Raw genomic sequence first — 17,789 nt, forward strand, 5'->3', positions numbered from 1 at the left:
AGGAAGAAATTGCATGTTAATAGATTTCATGGTATGTTTAAATGTGGAGCTTGTCCACAATGTAAATTTATCTTACTAGTAAAAGAAGTTGTCATTAATGATAGGCTTTACAACATTAATATGAGATATAATTGTGAGACTAAGGGTGGTGTTTATGCTGCATTATATGACCATTGCAAGGCCTTTTATATAGGCAAAACAGAAAGAAAAATTAAACAACGTATTTATGAGCACTGTTATGCCATTAGTAAGAAAGACACGAATAACACTTTGGCAAAACACATCATAGAATGCCCAGACCATCATTTTAAATTTGTTATTTTACATCAAAGGCAAAGTGATCCAAGAGGGGGCCCTTGGCAGCTTCTACTTGAGATAGATGAGTTAATGTGGCAAATAAGAACAGCAGCATATATACATCCTGGCATTAATGAATATCTGTCTATTAAATGTATTCTTAAATGGTTAGCTTTGAGACGAAATAAAACAAAATTAATGTTGGTTTACTTATATACATATAAATATATATTTTTTCTTATACATATGTATATATTTTTTGTATAACATAGATATTCTTTAGTTTATTATACAACTTTTTTTTGTTTTTTGTCAATATACATAGACATTTTTGAAGTACTAGTTTCACAAATGAACTAAACGGTACTGGAAGATCTTAATGGGATTTGTATTACTCAATTTCTTGACTAGCTAGTTTAGTTTTTAGTTCCTGCTGTTTTTAAAGTTGTTTTTTAAGTTATGGTTAGTATTTTTTCATTTTTTCAGACTGTGGTTTTGTACGATATCACTATATAGCTTAGTGTTTTATATATGTGCTTTTTCTTTCCCCTTCTTTGATAAGTGGTTTTATTATCTGCAATTAACTAATTAATCAATCAGTCTAGCTAAATGTATAAAAACACAGTTAATTGATTTTATGGAATCTGATGAAGGTGAAGCATGGTCTCCACCGAAAGTGCTCATTAAATAAGAATTTATTTGCAGTTACCGGCTCTTATGTTTCTTTCTCGCTTGTTTGTTTTTAAAGAGTTTGTTCGTTCAGTTTGTGGTTCTATATTGTTTTTTTATGGCGAGTGAAACCGAAGCGGCAACTCAAGTCCTTTGTACTCAGGATGAAGCTAACAATTCGAACGCTTCCAACCAAGAGAATGGAATCGGTAATCTAACAGCTCTTGTTCAGGTCTTGTTAGGACGAGGTGATGCCCTAACTCAATGGTTAAATACACCGCTTCCTAACGGTGTGAATATACAGCAGCAAAGCCAACTGGTAACTAATGCTAGTCAACAAAGTTTTATAGGAGCAAGAACAACGTTAGCTCCTAATCCTATTATGTCAGTCCCTAATTCTACTGTTCCAGCTGTCAATCACTCTGGTTTAGCGGCATCACAACCAGATGGGGAGGGACTTGTTAAACAGCGAAGTAGCAGCACAGGAAAATGTTTCCTTCTATGGCTAGTTTCCTCGGTAATAATTTTTTTGGCTCCAAAAACAATGTGGATAGCCGACAGGACAACGAACCTATGGTGAGTGCCTTATCTACCAGCATTAATGACTTTGACTTTAAGCTATACAAATGTAGAAAATTGCAACTTGAAGTTGCATATTTACAAGAATGCATAGACAAAAAAATAATACCTAAAGGGTTACGTCAGTGGCGCTATCCTATGGGAATGGTGGAAGACGCTCTCTTTCATCGAGAACTTTTGGCATTATTTGACAGACAGGGTTGTGAGTTTTTGGGGGCTCTGATTTTTATAAAATGGAAATTGGTAACTTGAAGGCCGAATTGGAGATTTTAGAACATCTAATTAAAAACCATAATGAGTTTCCAAGATACAAGTATGAATATGCTTGGATTTTTACGAGCATAAAGGCCACAATGACCAAGTTGCTAGTAACAAAAAAGAAAAAACTAGCACGAGATGAGATGTACATGAGTATTCAATTAATAAAGCATATCCTAGACCTCCTGTTAATGTTTCTACCATCTCCAATGTCTCCAATCAGTCTTTTGGTTTGAACAACATCAATAGACCTGAAATATCGGATAACCATACTAATGGAGACTCTTTGTCTGATGAGGTAGAGAAACAACCTCTGAGACGTAGTGAAAGGCTTAATAATAATGCCTCTAGGAATGACAATATAGCTTTTAACAGCAATCAATACAGAGGTTCAAATAACAATAACAGTAACATTGATTTGACAGCTACATCGACTCAGCAGGGTTTTCACAGGAACCCCAGTGGGCAACAGAACAACCGCCAATCGAACAGGAAACCTCTACCACGAAACAGACGAAGGCAGCGGAGGAGATAGTAGATGAATTAAGTCACAATTCCAACCCCTGTATACACAAAAGTTCTGAAGGAAACTTTAATATTTATAATTTTGCAGAGTTGGACATCACTCAAGAATTGATTGATTTTTTCTCAAAGGGCTTATCTTGTGTACCCAGTAGGAAAATGGATTTAGTTAAGACCATAATAGATTTAAAATTGTTTGTCCGTAAGCTAAATTTGGATATCTTAATAGGTGATAATACGTCTTTAGTCAGCTCTAGAAGAGTTTCTAGTATTTTTCACCTGCCTTTACATCCAAGTCTTGGCCTTTTTGAAAGAATGTGTGAGATGGATTTCAGAGCAATGCCCAAGGATAGCAATAACCAGCTTATTAGTAACATGAATATTAAACCATCTGAACATGAATTTATTCATTTATGAAATGTATGTAATATTCATGTAATGAAGCCCGACAAGGGAGGGGGGGCTGGTTTTCATGGATTATAATGCATTTGTTGAATGCATGAGGAAACATTTAGACACAGATGTTTATAAGAAAGTCTCTGTAAATGAGGTCAGTGTGGCTTATAGGAGTATTAAAAACATCTTAGAAGATTTATTCCTAGAAGCCTACATTGACATAGAACTTACATCAATATTTATTGATGTTAGCACCTTAGGTACCAGCCTTTTTCGGTACTCCTAAATTACATAAGTCAATTAACAATCCACCATTTAGACCAATAGTCGACAGGCGGGGGTCTGTGATGTATGCATGCGCTAAATATGTTGACAGTATATTAAAACCCCTTATTGAGTCTGAACCACAAATTTGTAAGGATTCATGGGTTTTTTTACATAACATTAATGGCTTAGAATATCAAGCTGAAGCATGCTTCTTGACAATAGATGTTAAGGACCTTTATACCGTCATACCTCAGAGCTTAGGGCTCAAATGGATTAGAGACTTTTTGTTATCTAGGAGCGTCCCAGATGAAACTATTTATCTAATTGAAACACACTTGGAGATAGTTTTATCTAATAATTTCATGGCCTTTGTGGGTGATATATACTTACAAAAATCTGGTGTGGCTATGGGCTCGCCATGTGGCGGTAGCTTTGCAAATGCCATCGTGGCCTATTGGGAAAACACGCTGTTCTTTACCCACCCACTCTTTCAAGAGCATGTCACCTGGTACACTAGGTACCAGGATGACATGTTTATTATTTGGAACGGGCCAAAATCTTTAGTACCTTCTTTCATAGCAAGTATTACTGAGTTGACAGATTTTTTGGAATTCACCTATAATTTAGACGAAAATTCTACTAATTTCCTTGACATTTTATTAATCAAGGACAGAGTCAACTCTAAGTATAAAAGTAGAATATATAGGAAACCCACTTATTCTAATGCTTTCTTACACTTCAGTAGTAGCCACCCTTATCATCAAAAGAAAGCAGTCGTTAAAGGACAGATAGTAAGGGCGGCTAGAATGATTAATGAATTTTCTGATTTTGAGAAAGAATGTGGCAACTTAGAAAAAATGTTTATCAATAGAGGTTATCCTATTAACCTAGTGGCTAATATTAAGACCGAGGTTTTATGTAAACGTCATAATGGACATTTTAAACCATTGTTGAGTGGGCAAGTAGAGTATACCAGCCCACCATTTTTTGAACATGGTGATGCCCCACTACTTACTGGAAAAAACACATATAAGATTAGCTTCCTTTGTACTTTTTCTATAGATCACCAAGTAATTAGGCAAATTTTGAATAAAAATTGGAAAATTATTACTGAGGATCCAACCCTATGTAAAAAGTTAGGGTCGCAACCAAAAATTACATATAGAAGGAACCTTAACCCTCAAAGCATTACTTGAAAGGAGGAAGAAATTACATGTTAATAGATTTCATGGTATGTTTAAATGTGGAGCTTGTCCACAATGTAAATTCATCTTAGTAGTAAAAGAAGTTGTCAATGATAGGCTTTACAACATTAATGTGAGATATAATTGTGAGACTAAGGGTGTTGTTTATGCTGCATTATGTGACCATTGCAAGGCCTTTTATATAGGCAAAACAGAAAGAAAAATGAAACAACGTATTTATGAGCACTGTTAAGCCATTAGTAAAAAAGACACGAATAACACTTTAGCAAAACACATCATAGAATGCCCGGACCGTCATTTTAAATTTGTTATTTTACATCAAAGGCAAAGTGATCCAAGAGGGGGGCCCTTAGCAACTTCTACTTGAGATAGATGAATTAATGTGGCAAATAAGAACAGCAGCATATATACATCCTGGCATTAATGAATATCTGTCTATTAAATGTATTCTTAAATGGTTAGCTTTGAGAAGATGAAATAAAACAAAATTAATGTTGGTTTACTTATATACATATAAATATATATTTTTATTTTTACGTTCTTATACATATGTATATATTTTTTGTATAACATAGATATTCTTTAGTTTATTATGTAACTTTTTTTGTTTTTTGTCAATATACATAGACATTTTTGAAGTACTAGTTTCACAAATGAACTAAACGGTACTGGAAGATCTTAATGGGATTTGTATTACTCAATTTCCTGACTAGCTAGTTTAGTTTTTAGTTGCTGTTTTTAAAGTTGTTTTTTAAGTTATGGTTAGTATTTTTTCATTTTTTCAGACTGTGGTTTTGTACGATATCACTATATAGCTTGGTGTTTTATATATGTGCTTTTTCTTTCCCCTTCTTTGATAAGTGGTTTTATTATCTGCAATTAACTAATTAATCAATCAGTCTAGCTAAATGTATAAAAACACAGTTAATTGATTTTATGGTATCTGATGAAGGTGAAGCATTGTCTCCACCGAAAGCGCTCATTAAATAAGAATTTATTTGCAGTTACCGGCTCTTATCGTGTTTCTTTCTCGCTTGTTTGTTTTTAAAGGGCTAAGAACATAAGACCGGTCCAAAGAGCACCAACACCAACTTGGGACCTCAGTTTTGTTTTGGAAAAACTTACACTACCGCCCTTCGAGCCAGCTTTTTCAGCTGATTTACAATTTTTATTATGGAACACTGCCCTGCTGCTAGCAATAACTTCAGCACGAAGAGTCTCAGAGCTACAAGCCCTAATGGCAGTGGAGCCTTTCATCAAGACAGAGTCTCTTTATGAACTAACCCTTCCTTTATGCCAAAGGTATTATCCAGTGTGGCTCTAAACCAAACCATTCATTTACCCATCTTTTATCCAAACCCCCAGAATAAAGGGGAAAGGCTCCTACACTCTTTGGACATTCACAGGCAATTACATTTCTACTTGGATAAAACAAAGGTTTTCAGAAAATCTGATCAGCTCTTTGTATCCTATGCTGCAGGATCTCAAGGAAAGCCTGTATCAAAACAGACCATTTCAAAATGGATAGGACATTGTATCCGTTTCTGCTACACACACCATGGGAAACCTGTACCTGGTAACATTAGACCTCATTCCACCAGGGCTACAGCAACATCAGCAGCCTTCCTCAGAGGGGTACCAACCAAGGATATTTTGGAAGCTGCAACTTGGAGTTCAGTGCACACCTTCACCAAGCACTACCACTTACCTCTATACTCAAAAACCAGAGCTGGCTTTGCCACTGCAGTTTTGCAGGGCCTACTAGCTTCTCCACACCCTGTTTAGTACCAACCGCCCAGCCTTAGCTTTGGGATTCAACCCAAGTGTGATGACTGCAGCAGTGTAACACGATGAACGTGTGCAGTTTTGTACCTACCATAAATGTAGATGTTAGTGTTCACACTGCTGCAGTCCAGGTTACCCTCCCACCTTTCCCTCTTCTTACCTGGGTTTTATCTATAGCTCCCTGTTTATACAATCTCTAAGATGTATTTCTATATGGTGTATTTGCTTACAGCTGTAGCTATTGTTTTCTATTTATGTAATTTACTTAGGATTATGTATTGCCTTCATATTTGGGGGCACCTGACATCTGGGGCAAGAAAAACTGAAGAAAATGGCGTTGGCTGCCTCTCTTATACCACTGTCACACTAACGTCAGGGAAGAAGCGACAGCAACCGATGCCGGACCAAGACTTTGGAACTCGGGCCGACTGCGGGACCACCTGATGGCAGATAACCCAAGTGTGATGACTGCAGCAGTGTGAACACTCGAACATCTACATTTATGGTAGGTACAAAACTGTACTATTTTCAACATGTTGACAAGCAAGTGGAGGAGCCCAGATATAGATGTGTTTGCCTCCCCCCAGAACCATCAATTGGACAAATTTTGCACAAGGATTCCCCACAAGCTAGCTTGGAAAGTGAATACTTTATCCTTCAGCTGTAAAAATCTATCAGTTTATGCCTTTCCTCCTCTGCCTCTGCTCTCCAAGGTACTACGAAAGATCAAACAGGACAAACCAAGGACGATTTTAATTGCACCAGACTGGCGACACCAACACTGGTACCCCCTCATGCGCAGTGTGTCACGCTTGGCCCCATGGCACCTGCCTCAGACTCCTTCCCTCTTGTCTCAGCAGGAGAACCAGATTCTGCACCCTCGGCTGCAAACCCTGAACCTAGCAGCCTGGCTAATTACCTAATCTCTCCTTTACCATCCCTCAGTAAATGAGCGATGGATATCATTTTAGAGGCAAGGAGACCTTGTACTAGAAAATCTTATGCTGCAAAATGGAAAAGATTTTGTGCTTGGAATAGAGTTCAAGGGATGGAGTGTAGCAGTGCCCAATTTACCTCAGATTCTACAATACTTGACTGAGATGCTTCATAAGGGCTTGCCCTTTTCCTCCATCAAAATTCATGCCTCAGCCATTTCAGCTCATTAAGCACAGAGCCTCCCCTCTTCTCTCACCCACTGCTTAAGCATTTCCTCAGATGGGCCACCCAGGAGAGCTCCAACTCCAGCCTGGGACCTTAACTTAGTCTTGGAGAAACTCTCTCTTCCTCCTTTCGAGCCAGCTGCTACTGCAGATTTAAAATTCCTTTCCTGGAAAACAGCTTTCATTTTAGCAATCACTTCTGCAAGAAGGATATCTGAATTACAGCCCCTTATGGCAGTGGAGCCTTTCATCTTCTTTCATGCGGACAGGGTGTCCCTCAGAACCAATCCCTCCTTCATGCCCAAGGTGGTATCCAGTGTGGCTGTTAATCAGTCCATTCATTTGCCAACCTTCTTTCATAACCCACAGAACAAAGGGGAATGGATACTGCACTCTTTAGATGTGCACAGACAACTTAGATTTTACTTGGACAAGACTAAACCTCAAAGGAAATCTGAACTGCTGCTGGTGGCATTTGCTGCAGGGACAGAGGGGAAGCTATTTCAAAGCAAACCATTTCAAAATGGATAAGCCACTGCATTCATTTATGCTATAAGCACCATGGGAAACCTACCCACAGGGGATAAGACCACACTCAAGGCTGCATCTACCTCTACAGCCTTTCTCAGAGGTGTCCGTACCAGGGACATCCTAAAAGCTGCTACCTGGAGTTCTGTACATACTTTCACCAAGCATTTCTGTTTGCCAATTTTCTCTAAATCCAGAGCTGGCTTTGCCCCTGCAGTCTTGCAGGGCCTTATAGCTGGTCCTAATGCTGTCTGAATTCATCCGCCCTTCCTTAACTTTGGGAATCTACCCAAATGTGATGACTGCAACAGCGAAACACGAAGTTGTGTACATTTACCATAAATGTAGATGTTAGAGTGTATTCACTGTTGCAGTCCTGGTTACCCTCCCTCCAGCCCCCTTACTTCTTTTGGCTATAATTCTGTTCTCCTTTACTATGCTTAAAAGCTTTTTGATGTATTTGCTTTTTCATTGGGGTGCACCTGACATCTGGAGCAAGAAAAACTGATATAATGGCATCGGCTGCATGCTTTATACCCCTGAATACCTGACGTCATGGAAGATGAGACAGCAACTGGCGCAGGACCCAAGACTTTGATAATCAGGCCGACTGAGGGCTACCTGCAAGCAGATTACCCAAATGTGATGACTGCAATAGTGGATACACTCGAACATCTACATTTATGATATGATGTGTGCATAACTGTACTTTCTTTACTCATGGCTGAACCTTTGTGCAAAGATAATACTTTAAACCAAAAGTTAGGTACTGCATCTGGGCCTGGGGTTTTCCAATTAGAGGCTTTTCTTAACTTTGTTTCAATCTCTCTGGCTGTTACTTCATCCCATTTCATATTTTGTACCTTTAAACTTATTCTTTCTTTTACTCCCGCTATCCATCTAGCATTTTTGTTATATTCTACAGAATCTTCATACATACTTCTCCAAAATGCATCTATTTCTTTTTTTTTTTTTGGGGGGGGGGGGTGTCTTTCAATTCCTTTTACCTTGTTTCCCAATTCTCTATAAAACTTTTTTGGGTGATCAATAAATTGTTTATTTTGTACTTTTCCTTTATATTTATCTGCGTATGTGTCAGACTTTTGAGTGTAGAGCTGCAAGAGGGAGACTACTGTAATTTAGAGATAAGTGCATTTGTAGCTAGTGGGCAATGCAATGTGTGTACGTGAGAAATCTTATTTACATAGTTTTAGTTGGTGTAGAGTTTTGTTAATAATACCATCAGAATGCTTTGTTAGTGAGAGAGTTTCTTTGCAACTCCTCCCCAGGTGTGTCTGCTGTGGGACTTGTGGGAAGGATGTGGCCTGATGCGTCAGTGATTGTAATAGGTCTGGTTTTGGCTTTTGAAAGGTGCTGAAAATCATTGTTAAATTTGTGAGGGCTGGTTAGAAGTTTCTTTGCAATCTGTCCATTGGCCCAAAAAAGGGGGGGCAAGAAATAGGGCCAGGATCAGTAATTGCATGTCTGCAGTTATCTGCCAGAAGTCAAACCAAATTAAGAGGTGCAGTAAGCATTCTCAAAATTGTGTAAAAGTGAAAATCACATCTGACTCATGCTAACAGAATCTTTTAATATTTAGATTAAGCACACGCAAGACTCCAAAGAACTTGAATAGCAGTATGTCAATGATCCTTATTGTTTAATGTTACATGCTCCCTTCTACTCCTTTGAGAGGACCCCCCCCCCTTCCCGTTTTAGTCTGGTGCATGGAAAAGGAAGGAAACAAAAAAAGTTTGTGTTTTCTCTCCCAATTGGTGGGGTGTAGGGAAATCATACATGTACCATATAGATGTAATAGCTAAGTCTTTACTCGTGGAATCCCCGTACTTCCTTTGGGGATGTTTCAGGACATTGAAAACCTGCTTATGTAAGCTCTGGATATCATGGTACTTGTATGCCTTTGCAATCTGAGGACCTGGCCATCATGTACCTCTGTTGTGGGCACCTTTGGTCAAGCCCATCTCTGGCTAATTCCTGTTGATTATAAATACTACAGCAGTGATCTTTTTTTTTTTTTTTTTTTTTTTTCAAACGTGATGCTGTGAGTGTATGTCAATCAACTGTACTTCACTTGTTGCAGTATGCTGATCACTTCACACTTTGTACTGTGCCAGGGGAGTGTTTTCAGATTGATTGCATCCCTATTGTCCTCATTGACGCTGGCAGTGTAGCCAAAGTAAGTTGCATGTATGTGTAGGCAGTACATAAAGGCATTTTGCTGTTAAACAGAAGAGGTAAACAGCATGGCATACTTTCTCTTGACCTTTGGCAGGAGGAAACAGAGACATTGCAGCTCTCTGGCAAATGCCAGTGCCTCATAAAGTTGTACTGCTTTAAATGGCTTTTGATGAGGCCTAATGCTTCTGGTCCTAGAAATATGGTGATTTTAATATTTTCTACCAAGGAAATGTAGAAACTGTATTTTATTTTATGTCATACTGTGTACAGCCTGAAGAGAATGTTGTATAATTAAAATATTTTGCCAGTTTCTTCATTTCCAGTTGTGATATTACTTTTATTTTAGCCAGGGTGAATTCTGTGATTGCAAGTGATGGTTGAGATTATATGTAATATGTATTCTTAATGTAAGCTGTGATAGTATTGTTTAAATATTGTTCAACTTACCAGTACCTCTGTGACATGTTTGGAAAACCCTTGTTCCAGAAGCAGTACTTGGTGTACACAATTTTTATCTGAGATAGAGCCAGTCACGAAAAAGTTCATCCACATTTTGTGAAACTTATTTAGAGGTGTTATGCATCTTGCCTGGCAGGCTTTAGTTAGGTTGACATTGTATTTTTCTGGAGCTGCTTTTACTATAGTATCCTTTTGTTTCTTCCCCTCCATGGTCATCAGATTTGTTTTTTTTTTTTCGACAGCAAATGCGTCGCTCAGGAAACAAGGAAGAGAACAAGAGGATTCTAATGGACCTTGATGTTGTATTAAAAAGTCATGACTGCCCTTACATCGTGCAGTGTTATGGAACTTTCATCACAAATGTAAGGATGAGCGTTGCATGTGTTAAGCTGATATAATGCTTGTGTGAAAAGGCTTGAGTTTGCTTAGTTTCAAAATGTAGTTAATAGAGGAACTGTAAATAGATTTCAAAGTCTGTCTCAGAAATAAATGGGAGATTCAGTTTACATTTATTCATTTGGTTACCTGCCCAGTGGGTTTGAGACAGGGGTTTTGTTTTTAAAACTTTTTTGTCCCTTTGAGTTGTGGTAATAAGGGCAATTACTAATGTCTCCTGAGATCTGTCCCATCATAAGTTCTTTTGGTAAAGCTTACTTCCCCTGAGTTCAGCAAATACTGCTGCACAACAGTGACTGTAGTTTTATCTTACTATATTTTTATTTTGGTTTAGGGAATTGTGCATTTGCAGCTAAACTGAATATCTGTTAAATGGGGGATACAGTCTAATCTGAGTACACATTGGTACTCCTATTTGTTTTTTTTTATAAGTTTTAAAAAGTATGGGCTGTTAACTTTTAGTTATTGCCCTGTTTTTTAATAACTTAGTGGTTCTCTGATCTATATATTTTTTGCTCTTTTAATTTTTAGACTGATGTTTTTATAGCTATGGAGTTGATGGGAACATGTGCAGAAAAACTGAAAAAACGGATTCAAGGTCCCATTCCTGAAAAGATTCTGGGAAAAATGACAGTGGCGGTGAGCTATTTTAATATGACTAAATGCATATATTTATATAACAAATTAAATGCTTTCACCACAATATGCAAAGTAGAAGAATCTAAACTGAGAAAATCTTAACAGTCCATTATACATATGGTTTTATGTGCAGTCTTTTCTTTTTCTGGAATGTTTCCATAGCATTTGATTACTATGATACCTGCTTGCATGTTGATTAATTTGGCATACGTAAGTAACCCTTACCTCCATCCATTTTAACTGCATCATTTCAGCTGTGGTGTAACCTTCATATTGATGCCGAGAAATTGTGCTGTTTAACTATTTTGTTTTGTTTATTTTATATTTTTTAATTGCACTAGGGTCTCCTTGCAAGACTTGGTTTGGAAACACAACTGTATGCGATCCTGAAAGATTTAATAAAAAAAAAAAAAATGAAGCTTTTCATGTTTTTTATTCTTGTATAGGATTTATACATGTTTGGATTTGTCTGTTCTGCCAGTGTTTAATGTACTTAACCATCATAAATTACAAACACTCTTATGTTTATGTAGCAAGTACTGATATACTTAGAGCAGTAGTGGTCTGTGTCCATGCCCTGTTTTAGATACTTACATTTTTTTCCACATGTTACATAGTTAAAGCTGCTAGGCATGAGCCTGTCTTTCTCAGGTCAGTCTGAGAATACTAGTTGAGTGGCCTGAACAGTAAGCAAATGAAAAGTGAGAGATTTTATCCTTAAGAGTGCTGTTTGAAGGTCATTAGCCTTAGTTCGCTGTGCTCAACTGCCAAACTGCATTGCTGCAGTTAATAGGCTCAGAAGCCAAAATCCTAGCATCAGGGGACATCCTATGATGGGGGAACTGTGGATGCTTAATTTTTCCACCAGTTATACCACTGCATCTTTTTGGAACTTCCTGCAGTCTTGGATGGATGTGTACTCCTGCTGATGAATGCTGTGACATAAGGTAACTGTGTGAGGACCCTCATCTCACTCACTCTTCTGGCTCCTAGTCCTTGCTGACTGTGGTTAAACCAATTAATTCTAAGTCTGCATACAGTTTGAATCTTTGATGCAGAAGGATTGCAGTTTTTTAATAATGGCAAAAGGAAGGTTCCCTTGTGTGCCCGATATTCTTGATGTTTCACTGTTGCAGTCATCACACTTGGGTTATCCTGCCAGGGGTAGCCCTCAGTCGGCCCGAATACCAGAGGCTTAGTATTTCTGCATCAGTTGCTGTCACTTCAGGACTGATGTTAGGACGTTAGTGGTATAAAAACCAGCAGCCGTTGCATGAGTCTTTCTGCCGAGGAGCCAGAAGCAGTTCACACGAGTGCCAGTCAGCCGCTACCTGAGTTTTCGTTTCCGAAATTGAAGGTGAAGTCTTCTAAAGCTAAATACCCCGTTGGGGATCCTTTTTTATTGCTCTAACCGATGTCAGAAAAAGTTAACAATTGTCTCACATGTGGAAATCAAGTACCACAGCAAGATTTCCATTCTTACTGCGTCACCTGTTTAGGCCCAGACACGACGTACCTCACTGCCGGTTTTCTGCTTTGTTCAATGCCAGAACTATTCATCGTCTGGCCCTTATTGTAGCTAAATACTTTAGTTCTCGTTCTCCGTATTTCGAAATGGCTTTGGTAAGCCATCTGACTACCAATCTTCCAAAACAAACTTAAGGATAAAGACAGAGAGAGACTGCACAGGTCCAAAACTGCCGACCCTTCTGTTAAGCTAGTTGCCAGTTTGAATGTACTCAGTGAGGTGCTTTTGCAGCCCCTGACGCCCGCTTCGATGGATTCGCAGGCCGCTACCGAGACCCGTTCAGAGTCCAGTATGCAGCGAAATTCTTTGACTACGGAGCCTCCGGATGTCACTACCTTGGATGGGTCCAGAGCCGTGGTGCAGGCACCAGCTGCTGAGGAAGTTCTTTGCACTACCGATATTCGACACAAACCAACTTCTTTCGCATCTTCAGTTCTTTCTAAAACTACCGAGTTTCTAAGGCCAAGAGTACGAGCTACGCCTAAAAAAAATGACCCTAACTCAAGCGCCTGCTTCCTTGCCACAGTCAGATGCTTAAAATGGCGGAAGACCTTATCATGCTGATTAGGGGAAGCCAGCCTTCCCCTGCTAAACGAAAGAGACATATCCCCAGCAGCTTTGTCTGACCAAGCGTCCGACTCTGAGGTTTCTGATTATGAAGGCATGCCCTTATCTGCCTCAGGATTCAGATGCAGAGGAATCCATTCCTTCTGCCTCCCCTCCAGAGGATTTTTCTTTTGGTGAAACCTTTCATACTTTGAGAGAGCATTTCCATTGGGAATGCCAGGATTATCCTCAGTCCATAAAGATACTCTGGGAACTTTTAGCTTTACCACAGCACAGACCCTTAGCTATCCCTCCTCTTCTGGATGTTGTGTATGATGTCTTTATGGAATCCAGTCTAACTCCTGATACTTTACCCCCTGCTCCCAGGAAACCTGACAGGTACTAGAGAGTCCCTGACTCACACAGATTTCTTTTCAAAAATCCTACTGCTGACCAAGAGGTCATCTACCAAGGACCTAAAGGAATAAAAGCAACTACAGCTAAGAATCCCACCCCCACGGACGGGGATTCCCAAGGTTTAGACAGATTGGGTAAAAAAGTATACACCTCTGGAACTCTTGCCATTAGATCATTAGATTCAGTTCCACTTGCTGAAATACCAGCAACACACTATGGAACTTACTAAACAAAAATTATCTACCTTCCCTGACTGTGCCGAAAATAAAGAATTACAGGAGTTTTTGAATTCTGCAAGCCAGGTCAGCAGCATACCCTGCAATGTGAGTTTAACTCCCTAGAAGCATCTTGCAGGGCAGCAGTCATTGGTTCCGTACTTAGAAGGCATACCTGGCTTAAGGAGCAGAGCTTGCCAGACCATGTCAAATCAAAGTTATTTGATGCACCTCTGAACAAGGACAATCTGTTTGGCATCAAATCAGAAGAGGTTTTAAAAAAGGTGGAAGAAAAAGCTAAGTCTATACAGACAGTCAGAGGTTTTTTGTAAGTGCAGCCTCCAAGATTCTGTAGGCATTGCCCCTCAAAACATTGGTTCTTTCCAGCCCCCTCAAGGCCATCTCAAACTAGACCAAGGGGAAACAGACCCCCCCCCTCCCCCCAGACTACAGTCTCAGGGTATGCAGAGATCTAAAAGCAGTGGAGTATCTCCACATCTAAAACAGGGAGTGCTAAGCCACCCCCTTATGGAAAGAATTCACAATGATTTCTCAACTCCTCTCCTCACCTCCGCACGATTGCTCGTGCCCCTAAGAGGAAAACTTGTCCACCATGCAAAAAACTGGACCTCCATCACCAATGAAAGATGGGTCCTCAACGTAGTATCTCAGGGGGGAAAAATTATTTCCACAAGCTACCAAACCCCAAAAGGGTTCCCAGACCTTTCTCCAAACCAGTGGGCAGAGGCACAAAACCAAGTTCAGTCCCTGCTCTCCATAAGGGCAATTCAACCTGTTCCTACACAACAGATATGCCAAGGTTCTTTATCCCAGACTTTTCCTGGTACCCAGAAAAGAGGGCACCTGGTGTCCAATCATAGATCTATCCATTCTAAACACCTTCCTGGTGGTTCCAAAATTCAGAATGCTCACCCTACAGCAGCTTCTCCCTAGGCTGTCCAAAGATGCCTGGTTAGCCGCCCTAGATCTGAAGGAGGCCTATCTGCACATCCCATTCAGGGACTCCTGCAGGAAATAGCTACGTGTCAGGGCAGGATCTATGCATTTGGTTCATGACCTCCTGCATTCTACTAATTCCATATGCCACACTGCATATGAGGAAACTTCAGTGGTACTTAAAAAGTCTTTGGTGCCAACATTCTCAGGACCTAGAAACTATCATACCTATGATACATTGTCTAAGGAAAGAGTTCCTTTGGTGGGCAGCAGCATGCAAGCACAACAAGGGGCTTCCCTTTACACAACCCCACGCTGCCCAGAACCTAACCACAGATGCATCAAGACTATGCCTGGGGTGCACATCTGTACGGCAGGTGCATTCAGGGGCATTGGAGCCTAAACCAAATTTATCTAGACATCAACCAAAAAGAGATGCTAGCTGTTCAGCACGTTCTGACAGCTTTCAGATCCCTACTCTCTCTGGGGCGTCTCCTAATCAAAACCGACAACACCACAGTGATGTGGTACATTAACAAGCAGGGGGAACTCACTCTGCAGACTAGCCATGACCATTTGGAACAGGGCCTACATATTCACCTGCAAACTCAGTTCCTGCCCGGCAACCAAAACTCTCTGGCAGACATCTTAAGCAGAAATCTCCTAGACCCACACAAATGGCAAACCACAACACATTCAGCCTTGTGACTCAGAAAAGGGGCACCCCAAAAGTTGTCCTATTTGCCTCCCCCCTACAACCACCAGCTCAGCAAATTCTGCACCAGGGAACCTCACAGCAAGGCCTGGAAAGTGGATGCCCTCTCCTTCCAGTGAGCAAACCTCTCAATCTATGGATTTCTCCCTTTACCTCTTTTTACAAAAGTATTACCCAAGTTAAGGAAGGAAAGACCAAGGGCAATCCTGATTGCCCCATACTGACCACGCCAGCACTAGTACCCACTACTGCGCAGTCTGTCACCGTTGCCTTCTTGGCACCTCCTCCAGATCCCAACTCTCTTGACTCAGCAGGAGGGACAGTTCTTGCATCTGCAGTTGCAGATCCTGAACCTTGCAGCCTGGCTTATTCCTTGACTTCTCCTCCAGTGGTCAGCCTAAGCAAGCAGGTACTGGATGTCGTACGTGAAGCCAGATGACCCAGTACTAGAAAATCCTATGCTGACAAGTGCAAAGGTATTGTTCCTGGATCCAGACTAAAGGAGTGGATCCAGCACAGCCCTCCTTACCTCTCATCCTGGATTAACTAGCACACCTACTCCACAGGGGCCTGCCCTTCTCTTCCATTAAGATCCATGCTTCTGCTGTCTCTGCTCATTACAGCACTGAGACTTGTCTCTTCTCACACCCTCTCATCAAACAGTTCCTGAAAGGGACGACAGAAGTTAAAACTGGTAAATAAAACAAAGCGAAATGCAGCTGAAATCCACGGATAGTTTAATCACCAAAACACTGAGCGCTTTCACCAACAAACATGCGGGTTTCATCAGAGTGATAATACAATGGAGCAGCTTGTCTTATATACTTCACTTAAAAACAATTAATCAATTAAAATATCAAAACTCATTGCAACTAGTTATAATTTAAAGTCAACCAGACAAAAATAACCACACTTTTAGTATATAGAGTGTAAAATGCATCAACTACTTCAGCTTTGACCAAACAAGTCATGATGTCAATAGCAGGAATTATACAATTGAATTAACTAAAATGTATATAAATATAAATATAAATATAAATATAAACTTACTAAAACTTTTAATAAACTAATAATTTAATAATTTAATACTAAAACTTTCATTAAAATTTACTAAAATTTATGTTAAAAACGTATGTTAGAATGACATTTGATGTTAATTTTAAATAAATAAATATGTAAATAGTATAAATAATATGCACAACGTTAACAGTTAATACAATAAGGTTTCTAAAAACTCTATTAAAAAATTATTTATATGTACATGTTATATATTGTGTGAATTTAATTTTAACTTACTAGTAATAGATATGTGCTCATTAATTCCTGGTTTACAACTGGCATTCAATCGTAACTGCCATAAACATTCCTTTAATTCAAGTAATGCATTAATATCCCCTTCTTTAGAAATGTTTTGGGGTAATCTATCTATTACAAAAAAGATAAATTTCTTAAAATCTGTACATGTTGTACTGTGCACATAAAGCGAGTTTGTTGATTTTTATTTTTAATGTCTCTATTATGTTCTGCAATTCTCTCTTTAAGCTTCCTAATTGTCTTCCCAATGTAATATGCTTGACATGACAAACATGTAGCTATATAGACAACCAGTTTGGTGTTACAATTAACATGCCCAGGGCATCTGATAGTGCGATTGTACCCTTTTATAGTAACATATGGTCCATCTCTAATAAATCTACATATTTTACAGAAACCGCATTTCTTCATATTTGAATTTTTGTATCGAAGTTTCACTTTCAAAGTAATCTTTTAAATTTTTCCCCTACTATAAACTATCGTAGGTTTAAAACCTATTTCTTGCAAAATTTCACTCTGGTTGGAAAATACTTTTTCCCATGTTTCTTCAACTATGTTTTTCACTACAAGTGAACTATTACTATAAGGTAGTATCATAGCAGTCGATTTTGAGTTGGTTTTGTCAATTTTTACATTCTTATTTACTAAACCAAATTTTATTATGGGTGGGTACTCAGTTTTTCTCTTACTTATCACCTCTTTCTTTATGTTCAACAATAAATTGTTAGGGTAACCTCT

The 17,789-nt window shown here is 39.2% G+C and overlaps 1 protein-coding gene across 2 annotated transcripts in view; it reads left to right on the plus strand.

Moving 5' to 3' along the window:
* Window positions 1-17,789, plus strand: part of MAP2K7 (mitogen-activated protein kinase kinase 7) — a 2,576,186-nt gene that overhangs the window by 1,360,676 nt on the left and 1,197,721 nt on the right. For both annotated transcript variants that reach the window (XM_044084531.1, XM_044084532.1), the window contains 2 exons: window positions 10,567-10,686; window positions 11,252-11,359. In XM_044084531.1, coding sequence (XP_043940466.1) covers window positions 10,567-10,686; window positions 11,252-11,359 — 228 coding nt within the window. The remainder of the gene's footprint in view (window positions 1-10,566; window positions 10,687-11,251; window positions 11,360-17,789) is intronic.

The sequence above is a fragment of the Protopterus annectens genome, chromosome 9.part0 (genome assembly GCF_019279795.1).
Source record: "Protopterus annectens isolate FY-2018-M chromosome 9.part0, PAN1.0, whole genome shotgun sequence".
Classification (NCBI taxonomy): Eukaryota; Metazoa; Chordata; order Ceratodontiformes; family Protopteridae; genus Protopterus; species Protopterus annectens.